The 23,276-nt window shown below is 46.3% G+C and overlaps 1 protein-coding gene across 1 annotated transcript; it reads left to right on the top strand.

Annotated features, from left to right (window-relative positions):
• Positions 1-1,908: 1,908 nt before the first annotated feature.
• On the top strand, positions 1,909-22,726 carry Naaa (N-acylethanolamine acid amidase). The gene is made up of 11 exons (XM_021163253.3): positions 1,909-2,188; positions 3,080-3,244; positions 7,638-7,764; positions 12,847-12,937; positions 15,841-15,917; positions 17,213-17,385; positions 17,504-17,566; positions 18,367-18,433; positions 19,704-19,732; positions 21,360-21,437; positions 22,049-22,726. Exons 1-10 carry the CDS (start codon positions 1,968-1,970, stop codon positions 21,433-21,435), a joined length of 1,089 nt encoding a protein of 362 aa, XP_021018912.1. The 5' UTR covers positions 1,909-1,967; the 3' UTR covers positions 21,436-21,437; positions 22,049-22,726.
• Positions 22,727-23,276: the final 550 nt, after the last annotated feature.

The raw sequence follows: 23,276 nt of genomic DNA, 5'->3' as shown, positions 1-23,276 counted from the left end.
CATACAGTCTTGGTGTTTCTCCTATAAATAAAACGGCCATGTGGAAATGGTTGCTGGATGGGAGTGGAAAGGATATATCTGAGTGACTTCTCTTTGCCTGCTTTGGACACTTTGGTAACTTGTATGTTAAGCATTTATATAGAAAGCATCCTTTGCAGAACCAGGAACAGCTCTAGTTCCGTCTCAGCCAGAGGCAGCTGGAACGGGCCTGCTAGTCCCAAATCAGCATCAAAGAGGCCTTAAAAGGAAATTGGGCCAAGTTGTAAAACAGAAAGGCAAAATGGGAACTGCCATTCCAGGAAGGGCTGCAAGAGTGAAAGTTTAAAGGAATCACTAAGGGAGTAAAAATACAGCTTCCTGTTTCAGGGGTGCTTGCACCTTTTTTTTTTTTTTAAGGTAAAAACATTTGAAAGATTTGTTTATTTAATGTATATGAGTACCCTGTAGCAGACACTCCAGAAGAGGGCATTGGATCCCATTACAGATGGTTGTGAGCCACCATGTGATTGCTGGGATTTGAACTCAGGACCTCTGGAAGAGCAGTCAGTGCTCTTAACCACTGACCCATCTCTCCAGCCCAATAAAAACACTTTATAATCATGACTTTTTAACATACAAATATATAGAGCACAAGGAAACATTTACCAATCCAATGTTAATATCCTGGCTTTTTTGTTGTTTTTGTTTTATAAGTGAAAGCATGAGAGGCTGGCTTTATGGCTCACACCTGTCATCCCAGTACCCAGGGCTCAAGCGGGAGGAGCAGGAGGGTGGGGTCAGCCTGGGCTATGTACTGCATACAGAGAGGAAGTTCAGTATAAGAAGAGAACCAAAAAGTGGAACTGAAGCACTCACCATGACCCCTCCCTCAAGTGCTGCTAATCTCAGGTGTGTGTGTGTGTGTGTGTGTGTGTGTGTGTGTGTGTGTGTGCTCATGTGTGTGTCTTCAGCACAGTATTATTTAGTATCTTAAAATTTGGCATAAAGAGTATCAGTTTGTGCTTTTGCTGACTATAACTCAGCATTAGCTTGTGTGTGTGTGTGTTGTGTGGCGGTGCACATGTGTGTGTGTGCAAATGGAGGCTAGAGGCTGACATCGGGGGTCTTTGTTACTTTCCACTGCAGGCAGGGATTTTTTCCTGAGGCAGCGTTGCTCTCTCGCTGAACATGCTGCTCACTTGACTTGGGTGAGCTGAATGTGCAGTTTAGCTCCATCCCAGCAAGAGGCCACTGGGGCGGACTAGTCCTGGGGTCCTTCGGTCTATGCCTCCCTGGCACTGAGATCTCAGGTCTGGCTTCTCACACGGGTGCTGGATCCAATCTCAGGTCCTCATGTTTGTGCAGCAGATACTTTTCCAAGTGGGTTCTCCCCCCCCCCCCCCCCGCCCAAGACCCAGCATTAAATTCCCCATAAATGAATTTCCCATTTTTTTCAAATATTTTATTTTTTATTCAATCATTAGTAATTTATTATTTTTCTGCTAAAAAGAAAATAAAAGGCAGTTAGATTTTCTGTTGTTTAGAGCCATGTGGGGGTCTCTGCAAATGCTACAGCCAGCTTTGAAACATTCTGTCTCAGGGAAGAAGAAATCCAATTCAGCTCGACTCAGTAGTCAGTTGTCTTAGTCAGGGTTTCTATCGCTGCGACAAAACACCATGACCATAAAGCAAGTTGGGGAGGAAAAAGTTTCTTTGGCTTACACTTCCAGATCATAATCCATCATCCGAGAAAGTCAGGACAGGAATTCAAGCAGGGCTGGAACCTAGAAGCAGAAGCTGATGCAGAGGCTGTGAGTGAGAAGCAGGCTTAATCCCGCTGGGGCAGGAGGCGGTGTCAGTGCTTGGGTTCCTGACCCGGTGGAGCGCAGGCCCCGCCTTCAGTGCTAGCACCGCCCCAGACCTCCCACTCCGCCTCCCCAGGACAGTAAAGACTCATTGGCCCGGTGGTGGCCTCAGCAGACGGAGCTATGGGGACCCTAGCCACCAGGGCCGCGTGCCATGGGGCACACCTGGCCCTGGCTCTGTTGCTGCTACTGTCGCTGTCGGGTCCCTGGCTGTCTGCTGTCGTCCCCGGGACTCCGCCTCTCTTCAACGTCAGTCTGGACGCGGCCCCGGAGGAGCGCTGGCTGCCGATGCTGCAGCACTACGACCCAGACTTCGTGCGCACGGCGGTGGCGCAGGTCATTGGGTGAGCGCGGGACTGGTCTGGTGAACTTGTAGTTCCTCCTCCAAGTTCTGCTCTTCCCTCGGTGCAGCACCGCTGTCCTCTCACCGCTGAACCGCTGCACCGCCGCCCTCCCCACTGCTCTGCGCAGCGCCCAGCGGGTGGCTGACCCAGCAAGGCGGGTTCGGCTCTCAAGTTCAGAGTCTCCGGCGGCGCGCGCGTTTACCATACATTTTCCGGGTCAGGGTAACGCGCAAGGTGTCACCCAGTATGCTAAGCTGCAGAGTAGGGCATGCAGTCCAGGAAAGTCCGCATCGTGGACCAGCCTGGTGGCCTTACATGGAGGTTGGCACTGGAGGCAATGTGGTGATTGCACTACCATTGGGTGTATCTCAGCCCTTATACTTTTCATTTCGAAAGTCTCTCTGGGAGTTTGACTATACTCCAATGAGTATAGACGACATAAATTGGATTTGGTAGTTTGTTTTTGTTGTTGTTTTGTTTGTTTGTTTGTTTGTTGTTTTTTTTTTTTTGAGGGGTAAGGCAAAGGTGGGAGGGTGGACCCGAGAGGAACTGGAAACGTGTGCATTGGAAAGGTTGCATTGTATGAAATTCCCAAATAATGAATATAAATGTTATGATGTGAGAAAAAAAAAAAAGAGAATCTCGCTGTGAAACATAAGCTGCCCTTACAATCCTCCTGCCTCAGCCTCCTGAGTACCTGGGATTACAGCCCTGCACTACCATGCCCACTTTATTCCCGCCGGTTTGAACACCGGGAATGGAGCAGCACAGCGCAGCGCTTCAGCTCTGAAAATAGTCTAGATTCCCAACTTTCCTCCCGCCTCGTCCACGCATACGTGCACTGTCCATGCTCTGAGATGAGAAACAAACTTCGTACTTTTTCGTTTCTAGCGACAGGGTTCCCCAGTGGGTACTCGGGATGGTCGGAGAAATTGTGTCGAAGGTGGAGAGCTTCCTGCCTCAGCCCTTCACCGACGAGATCCGCGGCATCTGTGACTCGCTCAACCTCAGCCTGGCTGACGGTATCTTGGTCAACCTGGCCTACGAGGCTTCCGCGTAAGTGCCCCGTGCTAGATGGATTAAAGTCAACTAATTGCCACCTACTGGGGACTCCTGACACCCATAATGAATGAAGGAGATATGTTCGCTTGGTTAAGATGAGATAACGACTGAAGTTTACATGTCACCTTAGGTTTCTGACTCCCTAGGGAAATCAGAGCAGCATGTGTCTGGTGGACTTCCAGAGGGAAGCATCCGCTCTACCCAAAGCTTACTTTTATCTTGTCAGGGATCTAGATGACATCCCACTTTCCAAACTGTTAAGGCCTAGGAACTGTCACCTGTCTGGCCAGCCGGTTTGCACTGCTACTAATGATATAAAGAAACTTTCTCAAGAGCTTGTTACTAGGAAACTCTGAGGCCTGAGCTAGTTGCAATATTCTGTTATGTTCTGTGCCTTGGTGTTCTTGGAAACCATTCACAATAGAAGGCAATTAGAACTGCTTTGTATAGTTAGCTGATGTAAGCTTGGACCCGAACCAACCACCCAGCAGCACTTCCTCCACCTGTGTATGAGCTTTTTTTTTTTTTAAATGTACGGTTTCTTGCCTTTATAAACTGCTCCTGAGATGGACCCCTACATAAAAGAGATGCTTGCACCAATATAAGACGCTATTTAGAATAAGACTTGCATTTTGAGTAGGGATAGAATAAAGCTTAAGTTCCTAAGACCTCCCTGGGATATGTAGGAAGGCTAGATGTGGTTGGTTGATTCCTAGGGTTACTATCATTCACCCCAATTGGCTGGATGTAGAAAATGCTACGATTTTTAAAATATAATTGACATTCTATTGGACAGAAAGAGATGTGTACATCCTTGTAGATGGGTTAAGACATGAAGGCAAGGCAAGTTCTCCACCACTGTTGAACATCCCAACCAGTGAGAACTGGATATAAAATGTAGGATGTGTTCCTATGGGAATTCCCCATCTAAATCCTGATTGGTGGAATAACTTAACACAGATGTTTGTAGATTTCAGGCTTAAAAGCTATATAGGATTCTGGCTGGTGGTTGCAGTTCAGCTCCTCCTGAGTTAAGACTGCATCCCTGATAGACCAGTCTTGGGGTGTGTGTTCAATACACAAGCCCTGTTTGACTGAGAATGGTGTCTGAGTGGTTTGTGAGGCGACCTTGTAAAAGCTACTCAAGAGCTGGGGAGAAGGCTATGTAGATAATAAGAGTCCCTGCTGTAGCCAGAGTGGACCTGAATTCAGAGCCCTGGCTGGGTATGCCGCATGTGCCTGTAACCCAATCGTTGGGGTGGGAGAAGAGAGGAGGATTGTGGGAACTTGCTGCTTCAAGTTCAATAGGAGAACCTCTCCAAAAAGGAAAGTGGAGGGCCGCAGAGAAAGCTTGGTGAGTTAAGAGAGCTTATTCAGTGTGAGCTCCTGAGTTCACTCTCTGAAACATGTCGTCATGGAAGGAGAGAATTGATCCCCACTGCTTGTCCTCTGACCTCCAAAAGCACACTGTGACACATGCACACTCCCCTCTCCCACACAAATATCAATAAGATAGAAAATCAGTTGAGGAAGATCCCATTGTCCTCCAGCATCCACCCACGTTACAAGAAGGTGAGAATCTACCCACCCACTCCCCTAAAAACCATGCTCAGAATGCACTGCCCAATAAGTTTTGGGAACTATATTCTTCGCACACACCCTCCTGCTATGACCTTGATTTGGCTCACCTTCCGCTTATAGAGGCTCTCCTTAGCCCTTGGTATGATCCTCACTGCGACCTCTCGGTGCTGATTCACACTGCTCTTTAGGAGTCTGCTTTTGCAGGGCCAAGGTCACAGAGGACTCTGCGCATCCTACACCCACATCCTAGGCAGAGTGCAGGAGGGTCTGTAAATGTTTGTGGTGGATTCTGCAACAGGTCCTGGGGTGAGGAGAAGACCGCCTAGGTTTCTGCCTTTCAGATGGTTGATTGCTTTGTTTGTTGGTTCTCTGAGTCCCGGTCGCCCTGTGTGACTGAGACTGGCCTCCTGCTGTTGGTCCTGCTGCCTCAGCCTCTGCAGTGCTTAGACTACGAAGTGCTACACCCTGCATGGACATCCAGTAGCTGCTTGTAGCTTCTGGCTACCTTAAGGACAAGGAGGAGCAATGTGGAGGTGTGTGTGGCATATGCCTTCAATTCCAGCATTCTGGAGGCAGATGCAGGCACTAGAACTCTATGAGTTCGAGGCCAGTCTGGTTTACAAAGCAAGTTCCAGGACAGGCAGTGTTGTTACACAGAGAAACCCTGTTTCTCTATCTCTGTCTCTCTCGAAAATTAATGATTTAATTAATTTTAAAGATTTTTTTTTAAAAAGATGAAGGAGGGGATGTCCTTGGGATAACAGTTTCTATGGCAACTTCCCAGCACCAGAGGAACACAGTTCCTAAGAAGCATTTTAACTGCCTTTCCCTGGGGAAGGAGCCTCTGCTAAACTCAGGTGCTCAAATGGGACTCAGTTAACCTTACCACCCTGCCCCCCCCCACCTCCAACTGTATCCTCTTTTATGGCTTACTCAATGAAAAACTCCGAGAGCATCTCTCATTGAGTCTATAATGCAAGCAGATTAAAGTAGATATTCCAGTAAAATTATTCTAATGTCTTATCCCGGATTAAGGTGTTTCCTAAATTGCCTAATTTTCTTTTTAAAGCACCCTCAGGTTCAGGTAGGAAATGCTCTGTTCTCACTCCTGAAGGCTGGGTGTGTGTGGGTGCTAACTGTGCACTACTGAGTCTTCCTGGTGGCAGGCTGCCTAGGAGCACAGCCCTGTGGGGAGGGTGGGATTGTCTGTGCTGTGCTGTGCTGTGCTGTGCTGTGCTGTGCTGTGCTGTGCTGTGCTGTGTTGTGCTGTGCTGTGCTGTGGAAACCAAACCTCTGAGGGGACCTTGCTGGCTGTCCCATAGCTGGTGAGTTCCAAGGCTGCTCACCACAACTCTCCCCATGCCCAGTGAACCTCTCCCATAGCAGAGGCATGCATGCCCTTGTCCCTTGCGCTCCTGCAGGAAAGATCACATTGAATGATTTGCACGCCAGGAATGGTGGTGCATGATCCTGGCACTTGGGAGTCAGATGCAGGAAAAGTCTGAGCCAAGTCTAGTCTGGATGGTGAATTCCAGGGCATGCCGCAAAATGATGTGGCAATGGTGGTCACCTTGCCACCATTTAGAAAATAATCAACTTGGAGAAAACTTCTACTAATGTTAACCATTCACCAGTTCACCTGGGTCCCCAACCGTATGCGAGTCTTCCAGGTCAAGATCAGAAACTTTAAGAGTTGAAGCTCACCAAGCTTTCTTCTTTAGCCAAACCAGCGAGGTAATAATTGGTTTTTCCTATATAAAAGTAAAATTCATTTAAAAATTAAATTAAATTTTTAAAAAATAATTTTTTAAAAGTAATCTTGAATCATTACAGAAAATCAGTAATACAGAAAAGTTGGTTTAAAAGATTGATTGATGGGGCTGGCGAGATGGCTCAGCGGGTAAGAGCACTGATTGCTCTTCCGAAGGTCCTGAGTTCAAATCCCAGCAACCACAACCAGTGGCTCACAACCACCCGTAATGAAACTTGATGTCCTCTTCTGGCACATTTGAAGACACCTACAGTGTACTTATGTATAATAATAAAAAAGTCTTCGGGCCGGAATGGAGCTGACCGGTGTGAGCAGAAGTCCTAAAATTCAATTCCCAACAACTACATGAAGGCCCACAACCATCTGTATAGCTACAGTGTGCTCATATACATTAAATAAATAAATCTTTTTTTTAAAAAAAAAGATTGATTGATTTTGTGACAGGATAGCCCTGTCTGGCCTGGAAATTTTCTATGTAGACCAGGCTGGCCCCAAATTCACAGAAATCTACCTGTCTCTGCTTCCCAAGTTCTGGGTTTAAAGATTTCTGTCCCTATGCCCAGCCTGGAGTTCCTTTTAATTATTTTAATTAGTATTTTTACGTGTGTGTGAGTGTGTATGTGTGTGTGTGTGTGTGTGTGTGTGTGTGTGTTTGCTTTAGCAATGCATAGTGGGGACGGGTTAGCTTGGGCTAGCGAATTGGGTTATATAATAACGTGTTAATAGGTAAAATACCAGCAAGCCGAGTAAAGAACAGAATTCAGAGGTCTAGCTGTGCCCTACATACACAGGGGACATGGGGGAAGATGAAACTCTCATTTGATATATCTATATCAGTATCCTGTGGGCCAATGACAGGGTCTAGATGTGTTGAGTCCAACTGTAGTTCCATATTCTTGTACAAGAGTACGTTATAGCATTTATGCCAGCGATAAGCAAGAGAATCTGATGCTTTGAGGGTTTGTTTTAAAGACAGAAATCTCACTGTCTTTGTTTTTGTTGCCTTCACCCATGTTGGTCTTTTCCTTTTCTCAGATTCTGCACCAGTATTGTGGCCCAAGACTCCCAAGGCCGTATTTACCACGGCCGGAACCTGGACTATCCTTTTGGAAAAGTCTTACGAAAGCTGACAGCGGACGTGCAGTTTATAAAGAATGGGCAGGTACAACCATGCGAGCGAGATACAGAGATCAGGAGCAGGAACACCCATGCGCACAACATGCAAAGCTCAGGGATAGGAACAGCCATGCGCACAACATGCTCAGCTCATTGGGCAGGAACAGCCATGCACACAACATGCAGCGATCAGGGGCAGAACAGCCATGCGCACAACATGTAGAGGTCAGGGGCAGGAAGAGCCTTGTGAACGAGATGCAGAAATCGGCAGTGCGTCTCATTTGGAATAGGAGCCCTTTTCGAAGCCTGCTAACTTAGGTGCTTCTCCCTGAAAGAGCCAAACAGCTCAGTGGGTGAAGTATTTGCTGTGCATGTGTGAGGACCCGAGTTTGGATCCTCAAAACCATGCAAAGCTGGACTTGGTAGCAGGTGACTGTGATTCCATTGCTTGTGTTCCGAGAGAGGCCAGCTAGCCTGGCATAGACAGTGGTGAATAAGAGATCCTACCTTAAGGAGCATGGACGGCAAGGTGCGAAACTTGAAATTGAAATTGTCCTCTGACGTCCATACATGCACGGTGGCACATGCAAGCCCTCCTTCCCTTGATTAAAAATAATCCTAAAATCATCAACTTCCTGTGGAAAAAAAACGGGAGAGGTGTATGTCAACTATGGCCATAGGAAGAAGGATCAGTCCTTGTCTTGAGGGGCGTGGGCTTAAAGAAGCCAGTTTCCTTTAGGCATATTATTTGGGGGCCATGATCAGTCTTGCAAAGGTTGTGTGTAATCTGCAATCTGCACCTTCCTCTGCCCTCATTGTTCAGGCGGCTTCTGGAACAGGGAGGGGTTCACGGTGGCGAGGGACACCCAGCTTTAAGGTGGGGTAGTCCTGGGTTTGCCCAGCTCTACCATTTCCATTGACAATTACTCAATCCTGCCGGGCGTGGTGGCGCACACCTTTAATCCCAGCACTCGGGAGGCAGAGGCAGGTGGATTTCTGAGTTCGAGGCCAGCCTGGTCTACAAAGTGAGTTACAGGACAGCCAGGGCTACACAGAGAAACCCTGTCTCAAAAAAAAAAAAAAAAAAAAGAGAGAGAGAGAGAGAGAGAGAGAATTACTCAATCCTGTTCCGCAGGCTCCAGCTCAGAGACATTAATGTTTGCTTCATGGAGAAAAACTTTTCTCCCAGAAAAGATTTAAGCAATGCAGAAATAAATATTTAATGAACGTTTCTCTTTTCTCAGTTTTGTTCACTTACTTTGACATCGACAATTTTTTGTTCACTTCAAAAGAACAGTTGTAAGCAGCAACAGTGGTGGTTGGATTTATGGAAAATCCATAAATCAGTTCTTTTAAAAAATACTTATTTGTTTATTTATTTTTTTATTTTAATGTGTAAATGTGTGAAACCATGTGCATACAAGAGTCTGGAGAAGCCAGAAGGGGGTCCCCTGGAACTGGGGTAACAGTGGTTGTGAGCTGACTTAAGTAGGTTCTGAAAACCAAACCCAGGACCTGCTGTCTTCTCTGCAGACTACCTAATCAATTCTTAGAGAAAATCTGCTAAAATATCATTACGAAAGGATGGAGCGATTATGTTAGTTTCCCACTTTGTGCTTTTGTGTGATCTATAATGAGGAAATCATCTTAGAGTCCAAGAACTAAATGTAGTCACCCTGAAGTATTTATTGGTGGTTGTTGCTTCATCAGTTCCTGCTTATGCTGGAGAGTCCACGGGAAGAGTCTGTGTAGTGGCATTGTTTATGGTGCTTAGGCGACTGTCCCCAAATCCATGCAGCTTACGCCTGCGTGTTATTTTTGTCCAGAGGACTCTTAAGTAAGAAAATGTTTTTGCTAAATTCAGAGCAGATTGTACAGGGCTGGAGAGATGGCCAAGCAAGAACACTCCAGGCCTACCAGACTCACGTGCCCAAAACCCCATCGGAGTGGAGCTATGTAAGGTGGACCAGACCTCAGCCTTCAGCACCCTGATAGGGTTTTCCCAGGGGCCGTTGTTCAGTCATAGTTGGATTATAAGCATCATGGGATAAAGGCTTATGTTAACCGCCTTGGGATTGCTGTTTGGGAAGTACATTTACATAGGAATAAAATGCAGAACTGCACAGGAAGACACCTTACAGTTCTCTGAACAACGATTGCAAGCAAAATGTGGTTTGGTTTCCTAACCTTGCTCCTGCCTCCTGGGGAGTGAGGGTGTGTCCCCTCAGGACTGAGGGCGTATCATGTGAATGACCTGTGCCCTCAGGGGCCAGAAAAGGGAAGTAGATCCCATGGAACTGGAGTTGAAAGCAACCATGAGCCACCATGTGAGGATGGAACTGAACTCATGTCCTCTGGAAGAGCAGCAAATGCTCTTAACCACTGAGCCATCTCATCTCTCCATCTCCAGCCCCTAAAAGAGCTTTGTGCAGTTTTTGGTGGTGGTGGTGATGGTTTTTGTTGTTGTTGTTTTTTTGTAACTCTATTGTAGAATTTTTTTTGTTTTTGTTTTTTGAGACAGGGTTTCTCTGTGTAGCCCTGGCTGTCCTGGCACTCACTTCGTAGACCAGGCTGGCCTCGAACTCAGAAATCCGCCTGCCTCTGCCTCCCGAGTGCTGGGATTAAAGGCATGCACCACTACACCCGGCTTATTGTAGAATTTTTGTGGGACCTGAACTCTGGTCCTTTGCAAGAGCAGTGTATGCTTTTAAACACAGAACCGTCTCTCCTGTTTCAATCGCAGGGTCAATGCGCTCCCATTGCACCCCTGGGAATGGAGATGGGGGTCTTCAAGGAGGCACTCTAGGGGAAAGGTCATTTAGAAAACCGATGCCTTCTTCCACACAGCTCTATCACCCTAAGTTATTTCATAGCCAAGTAGAGTGAATCTGAATTACCCTGCAAGCAAGGTTGTTAGTTTAATATTAAGTTTGGTTTTGGGGTGGAGAGATAGCTCACTGGTTAAGAGCACCGACTGCTTTTCCGAAGGTCCTGAGTTCAAATCCCAGCAACCACATGGTGGCTCACAACCATCCATAATGAGATCTGACGCCCTCTTCTGGTGCATCTGAAGACAGCTACAGTGTACTTAGATATAATAATAATAAATAATAATAAAAAAGAAAGACAAACCACACACACAAGTTTGGTTTTGTTTTGTTAGTGAGAAAATACAGGGTTTCTTTGTGTAGCCCTGGCTGTCCTGAAATTCACTATGTAGACAAGATTGGCCTCAAACTCACAGAGATCTGCCTTCCTCTGCCTCCTAGGTGTGGAGTGTTGGGATTAAAGGCATACATCACCACATCTAACTTTAATACTGTTTTAAAAATAAAAATAACATTAGTCTAGGTTTATTTAATTTCTCAGAATGTAAAAATGTTAATTAGCCAAGCTGGGCAGTGGTGGTGTATGTCTTAATTCCAGCACTTGGGAGGCAGAGGCAGAGGCAGATGGATCTCTGTGAGTTTGAGGCCAGCCTGGTCTACTGAGTGAGTTCCAGCCAGGGCTGCTACACAGAGAAACCCTGTCTTGAAAACAAACAAACAAGAAATATTACTTAGCTTTTATAAACAATACAAACTGTGCAGCCTTCTAAATTCTTCCTTGAATAAACAAAGCCTGGTTTTGAAGATTGTTGCACGAGGTATCTTTCAGCCACTTTGGCTTGTGACTTGGTTTACAGCTTTAAAAAAAAATTACATGATTAGTTAATAAATTAATTTGTTGATTTTATGTATATGAGTCTATTTGGGTTTTTTGTTTGTTTGTTTGTTTGTTTTTTTGGTATTTTTTTCGAGACAGGGTTTCTCTGTGTAGCTCTGACTGTCCTGGAACTCACTCTGTAGACCAGGCTGGCCTCGAACTCAGAAATCCGCCTGCCTCTGCCTCCCAAGTGCTGGAATTAAAGGCATGTGCCACCACTGCCCAGCATATGAGTCTATTGTAGCCATCTTCAGACACACCAGAAGAGGGCATCAGATCCCATTACAGATGGTTGTGAGCCACCATGTGGTTGCTGGGAATTGAACTCAGGACCTCTGGAAGAACAGTCAGTGCTCTTAACCACTGAGTCATCTCTCCAGACCATAGGATGGCTTTTAAAGCACTTATACTGTAAAGTGGATGTTATTGGTGAGCCGGTCCACTTGTTCCCCCACAGAGCTCGCATGTAGAGTATTTGTCTCTTGTCATGAACTCAAAGCAAGTTTCCAGTCAGACCCCATTTGCTACTTTCAGTATGGAAATCTTTTGGGTGAAAAATGTTTCACAGACACACAGTAAGCAAAGGGTTAGAAACAATCAGTTATCTTAAAATTTTTAGTAATCTGATTGAGCAGCGAGTCTGGTTACTACCATGACTCCTGTGCAGAGACACTGGATGGTATCATCGTCATCTGTCTGTATCCGCCATCACTGGTGTGCAAGGACCAGCAAGGTCCTCTGATAAAGTCACAGGCACCGCTGTTACTTCTTGTTTCGCCAAGCACATTTATTAAAAAGCAGTTTGGAAAGCCAGATTTGGGGGTGGACACCTTTAATCCCAGCACTTAGGAGGCATAGGCAGGTCCATCTCTGAGTTTAAGGCCAGCCTGATCTACAGAATTAGTTCCAGGACAGCCAGAGCTACACAGGAAAACTCTGTCTCAAAAAAACCTAGATAGAGGGATAGACAGGCTGACAGACAGACAGACACATACATAGATAGATACATAGATAGATACCCATCTATTTTATTTGCTGAATTCTGTCTATTTCCCCCAAGTTCCCTCAAGAACACTTCCCCCAAGTTGGCTCAGAACTTTTGTTCTAGAATTTTGTTATAGAGTTTCATTCTATTATGTTCAAACTTCTTTAAAAAAAAAAAAATCCAGGAGGCTAGGTATGGTGGCATACAGTTTAATCCCAGCACTCAGAAGAGGCAGAGGTAAGCAGATCTCTGTGAGTTTGAGGCCAGCTTTGCCTACATAGCAAGTTCCAGGCCACCCAGCCTACATAGTAAAACCCTGTCTCAACAACTAACAACTAACTAACAAAAACTGCAGCAGAGTGTAGGAAAATTAAGTGATTTCAGCATATATTTTGTTGGATGGTAAAGTAATGCCTTTTTTTTTTTTTCCAATTCCAGATTGCATTCACTGGGACCACTTTTGTTGGCTATGTAGGACTGTGGACAGGCCAAAGTCCACACAAGTTTACAATTTCTGGTGATGAACGAGGTAATTAAAACAAACTCTTGAACATTTTAAATGGAATCCCTGTTGAGGTTTTCTGGTGATTCCTTCCCTGGCAAAGCCAACAGAATCTTCGGAAGGAACCTTCCAGCACCAGGGACTTCCACTCTCTGAGGAGAGACAGGAAGTAGCCTGTGAGTGCTGAAGGTGATCTCGGGTGCTGATTAGAACCACAGGGGTGAAGGAAGAGCTGATGCATGGCACGGAGGCATGGGGGGTGTGTGTGGGGGGAATAGGCCTTCCCTGACCCTTGTGATCCCAGTCTGGGTCTGCAGAGGCCAGAAGAGATCATCTAGGTGGTCTGAAAGCCACCACAAAGACCGCAGGTGTCACTGTTGGTACATCACAGAAATGGGACAGTTTGCATTATGACAGGGAGGACAGAGATATAGAAGAGACAGAACCTAATGAGCATTGGGGTTTTTAGGCAGAACAGAGGCATAGGAGAGTTTTAGGCTGAAGAGAGAACAGCTCTCTCTCTCTCTCTCTGTCCCCCCTCCCCGTGTGGTGTGTGTGTCTTTCCCTTCCCCTCCTCCCTTTGTGTGTCTGTCTTTGTGTGTTTTTCCCCTTCCTCCTCTCCTTCCTTCCTCTCTCTCTCTCTTTCTCTGTCTCTGTCTCTCTGTGTCTCTCTGCCTCTGTCTCTGTCTCTCTGTCTCTCTGTCTCTGTCTCTGTCTCTCTGTCTCTGTCTCTGTCTCTCTCTCTCTCTCTCTCTCTCTCTCTCTCTCTCTCTCTCTCTCTCTCACACACACACACACACACACACACACACACACACTAGGATCCCCCTGTATCAGCCTCCTGAATGCTGGATTGCAGACACACCACCATGCCTAGGCCTGGTTTATGTTTTTGACCCTTATTTTGGCTTCTCGGTAGAGATTGGACTGGGTTGGGTTAAGATAGAGTCAGAAGAACACAGGAGAGCTATCGAATTCATCCAGAGATCCATTTTCTTCTCCACAAGCAACATTTGTGAGCCTTTTGGATTTAACATGCGGATGCGCAAACATTTTCTCACTGAAGCAGGCAAGCTGATCCTAGAGGCCATGCAGGACACAGGGCTGGAAACTGAGGCTACAAAATGAAGTGGTAGCTGATGGGTGCAGGAGGCGTTTCTCAGGCTGATCTCCTGGGTCCTGAGCCAGTTAGTAGAGTTGTTCTGTTTGCTAACAACTCCATGTCATTGCCCAAACCTCAAGGCAACATGTGGAAAGCCCAGGGAGAGGCGACCTCTTGCAACTGATGTCCCTAGGGTGCTAAGGAGAACAAAGAACATTCACATGACATTCCTCATCTGATGACCCCTGATGAGCATCATGCTGTTACTGACTCATTTAGATAGGTTTATCCTCCTCCTCCTCCTCTTCCTTCTTCTTCTTCCTCTTCCTCTTTCTCCTCTTTTTCTTCTCCTCCTTCTCCTTCTCCTCTTCCTCCTCTTCCTCCTCCTTCTCCTCCTCCTCCCTCTCCCCCTCCTTCTCCCCATACCCTTACCCCCCTCTCATCCATAGTATTCAGTTTTTTATTTCTGTGTATTCATTCAACATTTTTTTCAAACATCAGTCATGAATGAATCTGAGTTTCAGCCAGTCTCTGCAAGTCTCAGCTAGCATATCCAGACTACAGCATGACAAGGCTAGGAGGTGTGTGTGTGTGTGTGTGTTAAGTGTGATGTCTATAAATGTATATATTTATTTAAATGACAGGCTTTGATTTCACCGTCTTGTGAGTTAAAATGTTTATTAAAGTGACTATTGGAACAATTTAAAGTAACTGGGTTAGTCTGTAACACACCAATTTGATGAAAAGCCACCATATTTAAACTTGCTAAAGATATGTCAGAAAGGGCTGGAGGGATGAGCTAGGCTCACAACCAAAAACTATAGACTGTGCAGAAGGACAAGTTCGCTACATTCTTCCTAATCTCTGCTGGGCAGCTTCCCTTGAAAGGAATAAAATTTAATCTTGCCTGAGATAATTATTATTAGAGTGATTTTATCCAGCACAATTACTATTGTATCAGGCATAAAAGATTCTGTTTTCAAAACCCGAGGGAAACTGCTGAGCATGGTGGCACACATCTGTGCCAGTACCTGGAGACTGAGGCAGAAGAATATCCCATTAGACGTCTACCTTGGCTACATAGGCAGATCCTATCTCAAAAAATAAATAAATAAATAAAAAGAAAGAAAGAGGAAAAAGAAAAATCAGTGAATATCTGCTCGTTTTTGTTTATTAGAAGATATATCTATAGTCATCCTGTGAATATATACTTTCACTGTGTCTATGATGTTTTTATGATTGGTTCACCCTCAGACTTTGGGCCACCAAGATGGCTCAGCCAGCAAAGGCACTTCTTGTCGAGCCTAATGATTTGAATCCTTGGGACCCAGACAGAAGGAGAGAGAGCAACCTTCCTCAATTTGCCTTTTACCTCCACACAGACTGTGGCACATAGGCACGTGCATATAACACCTCTCTCCCTTGCCACCACCAAGTAAATATATAAATTTTAATGAAGAAATTCAGGCCCTCAAAAGCTGGGTACTAGTAAAATCACTCTTCATTAGCTAGAATTTCTTTCACGTTAGCTTATGATATTGGAAAGAAAACACATTTTGTGAATGGGGCCAGCTAGCTGACTCAGCAGGTAAAGGCAGGTGCAGCCAAGTCTGAGGATCTGAATTCGATTCCTGAGACCCACATAGTGGAAGAAGAAAATTGACTCTCACACCCACGTACAAGCTGTGGCAAGTGTGCACCCACCCCTAAATACACAGTAAAAATAAGTATATAAATAAATGTCATAACAAATGTTATTAGTTAAGATTATTTTTAATTTGGATGGTGTTTGAACCACGGGCTGACTGATGCTTCTTTATGCACGCAGATAAAGGCTGGTGGTGGGAGAATATGATTGCGGCGCTTTCTCTGGGACACTCCCCCATCAGCTGGCTTATCCGCAAAGTGAGTAGCTTATAGTGCAGACTCCACCCGGACCCAAACTCGTCTAAACGGAGTGACCACGCTGCACAGCTTCACCTCCTTCACATGATCCCTGTCCCCTAAGAAGAAGCATTGTCGTGTTTTCAGATGCATCTGTGTTTCCCTAGTGAACATCAGTGATAAAGCTGGATACTGCTTAGCGGTAACAAGGGCAGGCAGGTTTTCACCAGCTCTGTACTATTGCGATAGAGACAAGAATCCAGTGTGATTTGTACACAGCTCAGCTCTGATCTGTAAGAGGCACCCTGCTGCTTTAAAGGAAGAATAAAGGGATAAGGAAGGGGGTGAATGGAGACAGAGAGAAGACACACGAAATAAATGTAAATAGAATAATAAAAATATCTCATCCTTCCAGCAATAGTTACCAGGCTGGGGAACTCGCAAGGCCTTGTCAGGGTCTTGTGGCTTCTGTGCCATGTGAGAGGGCCTTTGGAGACCCTGGCTTCTGAATTGTCCTGTCATCTGGTCCCTTTCTTATTCCTGTGTCTTAATAGGATGGTGACTATAAAATTTCTTCCTCTCAGAAAGTGACCAGGAGTGGTTGTAAAGGTGGATGGGGTGCCGCAGGGTGTTCTTGGCAGTTCAGTTTAGTGAAGGAGCCCAAATGGGAGTGGGGAGTTGTAAAGTGACATCTTCGCCGCTCGCATGTCTTCACAGACTTAGTCTGTCTCCTCATTCTAGGGTCACAGTGCCACAGTTCCAAGCCATTGGCCTGGAACTCAGTCCCACAACCACTCCACAGCCTGCAGCCGCTCTCACAGTGCGACTGCTGGTCTCTTGGTCCTCGAGCTCTTGCGCTCCAGATGGGTTCCCTGCTGTGGCTTCCTTCATTACTTCACCGTGCCAATGGTTGCCTGGTGACATCTTTGTGTTATTGGAAAGTTTCTTGAGAGCGAGAATGAGATCCTGGCTCCCCTCCAGCACATCGCCTAGAACAGAGCAGTGTTCAAACAGTGGCTATGGGGAGAACCAATGTGGTCTATCTCCTACCAAGGCCAGCGGAGGACTGGCTGACAAGCTGTCCTAGAGAAATCCCTGCTGCTGTTGGAAATTCCTCAGCCAAGGCTGAGGAGTTAGTCACTGTTGTTTTGTTCTTCCCTTGGGAGTCCCCATGACAACAGGATAAAGCCAGAGGAGTTGCAGGTTACAGCCATGGCTTAGCATAAAGAGGCTTTGCTTTGGAATGTGTTTGTCCTGCAATATGGGCCTTTCCCTCGGATGAGGTTGTCAATACTGGTTTGTCTTCTTTTGTTTAGACCCTGAGTGAGTCAGAAAGCTTTGAAGCAGCTGTCTACACTCTGGCCAAGACTCCCCTCATTGCTGATGTTTATTACATTGTTGGGGGTACATTGCCCAAGGAGGGAGTAGTCATCACCAGGGACAGAGGTGGCCCGGCAGACATTTGGCCTCTTGACCCTCTGAATGGAGAGTGAGTAGAATGACAGTCTCTTTATCTAATCTGTATTGGCTGAAGTAGGAGTTATGTTTATAGTGAATAATTCTCCTAAATGTCGCTGGGTAAGACAAGTTAATGTCCTCTACTGCAGGTGGTTCCGAGTTGAGACAAATTATGACCATTGGAAGCCTGCACCCAAGAGGGATGACCGAAGGTAGATTCTTTTGTTTTTTTGTTCTGTTTCATTGAGACAGGTCCTTATTCTGCTAGTGTGGAACTCACTTTAAAGCCTAGGCTAGCCTCAAATTGGGAGTAATCCTCTTGCCTCAGCCTGCCTGGTCCAAGGATCAGAGGCATGATAGCAAGCCCTACACATAGACTTCTAATGTTTCTCATGGTCAGGAGACTGTCCCCTTCCTAGAACAGAGAAAGGAGAGAACTCCAGGTGCCCTCTCCCCAGGGCCTGGACGGAGTGTGGAGGAGCAGTGGGGAGGATCTCTTAGTAGTTAGTATTGGCTGGAGGGATGAGGTTAGCCCTGGCTCCAGGGTCAAGGAGCACTGGATCCTATCGTGGACTCTGTGGGGCCACTGGGGCCTTTGCTCAGCTAAGTGCAACGGAGGGCTAACTAGTGGGCTACTGTTGTAAGGCTTTATTTGGAAGGAAGTCATTTTCCATAAACCAATTAGCCAACTAGCCTGCTAATACAAGGGCTTGCATCACCCTTTCTAATGTAGAAACCTATGAGTCATCAGGTTACAGAAAGTAAGTCTACTTCACTAATCTCTGCTGCCCCGCACGTTTGGCAATAGTTGATTTCTGCAGCAGCTGCCCCAACTATCTTGAGCATCAGGTTGAAGGCGCCCAATGGAACGGACACCGCTGCAGTGGGACCCGGCAGACACAGGGAGGAAGCTTAGGAGAATCTGGGCCTCGTGCTGGGCCTCGCAAAATGACCTCTGATGAGACTCTGGGTTTCCAAAAGCACCTGATGACTGTTGCCCATTTTTTTGTAGAACACCAGCCATCAAAGCCCTAAATGGCACAGGGCAAGCTCACCTCAGTCTGGAGACCCTCTTCCAGGTAGGTAGCTCTTCCAATGCTTACCTTACCTGGGTGGAAACTTCCTCTGAGATTAGGGAAAACGTTGCAGCAAAAGTTCTATGCTACTGAAAACATTGTAAAAAGCCACGTGATGTTTTCTGAATTTGGCTCTATGTACGTTAGGGTATCTGCCTTCACCTGTTTGTCTTCATATTGAAAGAAATAAGCATAGTTTTAATATGTTCATTGTTTTAAAAGGAAAGGACAAGGGCTGAATTATCCTGAGACACACTGAAGTGTTAAGTGGTTATATTCTCTTTTTGTATATAAAAAGTGTGTCTGTGTGTGTGTGCGTGTGTGTGGTGTGTGTCTGTGGTGTGTGGTGTATGTGTGGTGTATGTGCATATGTGGTGTGTCTGTGGTGTGTGTATGTGTGTGGTGTGTGTCTGTGGTGTGTGTATGTATGTGGTGTGTGATGTATGTGCATATGTGGTGTGTCTGTGGTGTGTGTATGTGTGTGGTGTGTGTCTGTGGTGTGTGTATGTATGTGGTGTGTGATGTATGTGTGGTGTATGTGCATATGTGGTGTGTCTGTGGTGTGGTGTGTGTCTGTGGTGTGTGTATGTGTGTGGTGTGTGGTGTATGTGTGGTGTATGTGCATATGTGGTGTGTCTGTGGTGTGGTGTGTGTCTGTGGTGTGTGTATGTGTGTGGTGTGTGGTGTATGTGTGGTGTATGTGCATATGTGGTGTGTCTGTGGTGTGTGTATGTGTGTGGTGTGGTGTGTGTGTGTGTGTGTGTGTGTGGTGTGGTGTGTGTGTGTGTGTGTGTGTGTGGTGTATGTGATGTGTGTGTGTGGTGTGTATGGTATGTGTGTGTGTTGTGCATGGTGTGTGTGTATATAGGGTGTGTGTGTATGTGGTGTGTGTGGCATATATGTAGTGTGTGTGTGGTGTGTGGTGTATGTGTGGTGTGCATGTGTGTGTGTGTGGTGGGTGTGGTATGTGTGTGTGGTGTACATGGTGTGTGTGTGTGTTTGTGGGTGTGTATGTGGGTGTGGGTGTGTGTGCATGGTGTTCATGTCACACCATACACAAAGAGGACAAAGAACACTTTGTGGGAGTTGGTTTTCTCTTCCTACCATGTGGGTTCCAGGGGTTGAACTCCGACCCTCAGGCCTGGCAGACTTGGGAACAAGCTCCTTTACCCACTGAGCATCTCCCAGCGCCACTGGTTATATTCTTAGACGTCCTCTGTGTGTGTCTCTTCTACCTTTTAATATTTTCATACTCTGATTTCTTCCTATGCAGGTTTTATCCCTGTATCCTGTTTATAACAAGTAAGTTACACGGTCAGCTTCACCTTTCACCAGGAAAAATGTTACTGTGGCCAGGAAGCCCGAGGTTCAGACCAAAGGCCCTGGCAATATCAGCCTCCAAAAGCTAGCCCAGCCACCTGTCCTACATGCCAGTTAAAGAGACATGGATGGCCTGGGGAAAGCAGAGAGAGGAGGTTCAGTCAGCACACTGGGAAGGGCGACAGTAAAGGGCGCTGTGAGTCAGAGCTGCTCCTCTAGGGACTGCAGGCTGCATAGAGGAAGAATGGATATCCAGAGGAGCTCCTCCTGGTGAGGACATGGTCTGGCTGCTCACTGTCCCCATTCTGGTTCTGCAGGGTTAAACCTTGAAGCGTGTTGATAGCTTAGGTAAGCGCCAGTTTCTAGATGGGCACTCCCTGACAGATGAACGTGCCTGTGCGCAGAGGGGAGCAGTAGAGAGCAGTGGTCCAAAGCGGGCTGCAGGGCTTTAGACTACTTTTCAGTTACCTTGTTACAACCTCACACACAACCTCCTGGCTTGGGGGAGGGGGTGGTTATGGGGAAGTAGGGGTGGGGATAGGGGTCGGGGCCCAGAGAGATATCCTGGAGGGGGCCAATAGTGAGCAAAGCAAAGGGGACAGATGTTCTAGTTTGAGGAGGGGGAGGGGCAGGTAAACCTATCACAATCAGAGGAGGAATTCAAGCAAACTAACCAAAGCCAAGAGGATGGGGTGACCTGGATAGTGGGGGGAGGTGGGCAGTGGCATGTTTGCCCCTCAATCTGCACAGGGACTGTCTTCATGAGTCCCTGTTAGGACTAAGTGTTTGTCACCTTAGTTTCTGCTCCCCACTCTCATGCCCCTCCCCCTCCTCCTCCTCCTCTTCCTCCTCCTCTTCCTCTTCCTCCTCCTCTCTCCTCCCCTCCTGCTGACAGCTCACTGCCATATTTCTCTTTTCATGTATCTATTCTTTTGGTTTTTAGAACTATTGTTAGTCAGGTGGTGGTAGCCCACATCTTGGGAGGCACAAGCAGGTGGATCTCTATGAGTTCGAGGCCAGCCTGGTCTACAGAGTGAGTTCCAGGACAGCCAGGGCTACACAGAGAAACCCTGTCTCAAAAACAAAACAATAATAAAGGTTTTAAGAAATATTGTTTTTATATTATTGTTGATATTAGTAATTATTATTCCTCCCTCTTTTAGTCTGTGGTCTTGACTGTGGCAGTGTGTGAGCTAGGGCTTCTCTGGCCTGGAGATTTTACTCACATACTCTTCTAAAGGGAAGGCCACAGGAAGCTTGGTTTGCTTTGAAGGGCGGCTGTGCAAGAAGTTGGGAGGGACCCCTATCAAGCAAAGAACAGGCATCGGTCCTGCTAGGGGTAGTTCCACAAATGGGCTGACTGCCACTCACTACCATAGCGTGAACTTTGAGGAATCAGAATCTAGAAGTCTGATTTGGCTTTCAATGGTGTTTCAAAATAGGAAGACAAACCAGTTAGACCTCTTGGTTTATGTTTTAAACATTCTGCCTCTTTGCATTCTTACCCTGCATCCTTACCCTGCAACCTTGTCCTGCATCCCAGGAGATTCGGGAGAGCATCATATTAGCAAATGTGACTCATATATAAGAATTTGTCTTGTGATTTCAGCTACACAATTTATACTACAGTGATGAGCGCTGCCGAGCCCGACAAGTACCTGACCATGATCAGAAACCCGAGCTGAAGGTGAGCAAGTGAATGAGTGTGCCCGTGCTGTGAAGAATTTGACAGTTTGTCACTGCTTGGGTGGGGTGGCAAATGCTTCTCACAGACAGTGGTGACCTCCTTAAGACTTAAAAGTACATTGTGTATTCTGACAAGCATTTAGCATATGATGCCCAGTCAGGAGGTATTTTATTTTAAAGAGTTTATATGACACTGAACTCTCTCAGCGTCTCTGCCCAGCGCCCCTTAACAAACCCTGCTCCCAAGGCCAGCTGTCACCTGCTCATAGACAGAGGGAGGGGCAAATATTTAGGAAGACTGTTGTGTCTCCAGAGCAACCGTGAGGCCCAGTGTCTTTGAGCATCAGAAGGCAGATCCTGAAGGCAAAGGACCCCTATAGAATTTGCCTGAAGGCACCAGGGAGCCCACGGGGAAGGGAAAGACTAAGGAGACAGCATCTCTTTCCTGTGTCCCTGAACGCCACCTCTGGACAGCACCAGTTGTCAGGGCTCTTCTGCTCAAGTGTCTGAATTGTTAAGCCTGGCCTGATGGTTAGGCCAGTCTTTTATCACGGGGATGTAAAAATCATTCCTGTTTGAATTGAAGCGTGTGTGCGTTTACTTCCCTACCAGGTGATGTATTGTCAAAAAGCTGCATTAGAAGTCTAAGACTGGAAGGACTGTCCCGTTTCCTGAGCAACGCAGGCTCCCTCCCTACAGAGCGTTTCTGCCTGTGGAGGAGGAGATCTCTCCGCACACACATCTGGAGGAAGAGGAGCACAGCCTCCTGTCTTGATCCTCCTGACTTCCTGGTCCCCTTGAGCTTCACTAACAGCCCACCTTGGCTTGAACAACTCGCATAACTGTCTCAGAGGTCAGGCTGCACCCAACTAGTCACAAGTGTCCTGTGATTCTATGTTCACACTCCTGCTTGTCCACTGAAGAAGGGACAGGACAAGATGGCTGTCATGTGGACAAACCCAGGTTTCTCCTAAGGCTGGGTGAGGCTTAGTGGCAGGGTTTGCGCCGATAGATAGATAGATAGATAGATAAATAGATAGATAGATGAATGAGAGTTTTCTCTGAAGAGCCGAGACCTCTAATTTGAGTAAAATTTTCTTGAAGATATGAACTCTGACTTTTGATTTTGTGTTCCCATTTAGTAGAAACTAATTTTTTGTAAACTTCTAATGTATTTTTTAATGTGGGCCTTATTAAAAATAAAACTACTTTCTTACTACTTTTGAAAAGTATATGACACCAAATAATATCCTGTCATCGTTTGTTAATAAAACGTCAAAAAAAATGCTAGCTGCACTTTGGCTACTTTGTGGGTTCTTTTTTCTTCCACCATTCAACCCTCTAAAGACTAGATAGGAGAGAGAAAAGGATAGAGGGGGAAGGGGTGATGTTATCACTAGACTACTTCCTGCTGATTACGGGTGTCAAGTCCCTTGGGGCAAGTTTGACCTTTGCTGCTGTCAGGATATCTAATTTCTTCTTGTTGTTTCTACTTAACAAGCCACAACCAAGCAGTCAACTAACAACCCACCTTTCCAGGCTCTCGAATTTATATATCCTCTAAAAAGTCCCCAGAATTCCAAACATCACACAGTTACAGAAAATCTGCCTCTGCTAGGGCATGAGGCAAATCATAGTCGTCTGCTACAAAGCAGCCCTGTATCCTAACATCTGGTGTTGTGTTTTATAAAAAGATAAGGAGAGGAGGAATGTGTTTGGTGGAGGTGTCGTCAGGTGTGGGGGCAGGGCGCTCCTGTGCAGGACAGGGAAAGGCAGAGAGAGAGAGAGAAAGAGAAAGAGAGAATAGAGGAGTATAGGCCAGCCATGAACACATGGAGAG

The sequence above is a fragment of the Mus caroli genome, unplaced genomic scaffold (genome assembly GCF_978045245.1).
Source record: "Mus caroli unplaced genomic scaffold, Mus_caroli_1 scaffold_4, whole genome shotgun sequence".
In the NCBI taxonomy this organism is placed as follows: Eukaryota; Metazoa; Chordata; class Mammalia; order Rodentia; family Muridae; genus Mus; species Mus caroli.
Note: the sequence above shows the minus strand (reverse complement) of the source record. Positions and strands in the feature narration are given on the sequence as shown.

Coding starts and splice junctions, on each gene's coding strand:
- Naaa (XM_021163253.3), top strand. CDS start 1,968: ATGGGGACCCTAGCCACCAGGGCCGCGTGCCATGGGGCACACCTGGCC. Junction 2,189..3,079: donor GCGGTGGCGCAGGTCATTGG/GTGAGCGCGGGA, acceptor TTTCGTTTCTAG/CGACAGGGTTCCCCAGTGGG. Junction 17,567..18,366: donor CCCAAGAGGGATGACCGAAG/GTAGATTCTTTT, acceptor ATTTTTTTGTAG/AACACCAGCCATCAAAGCCC.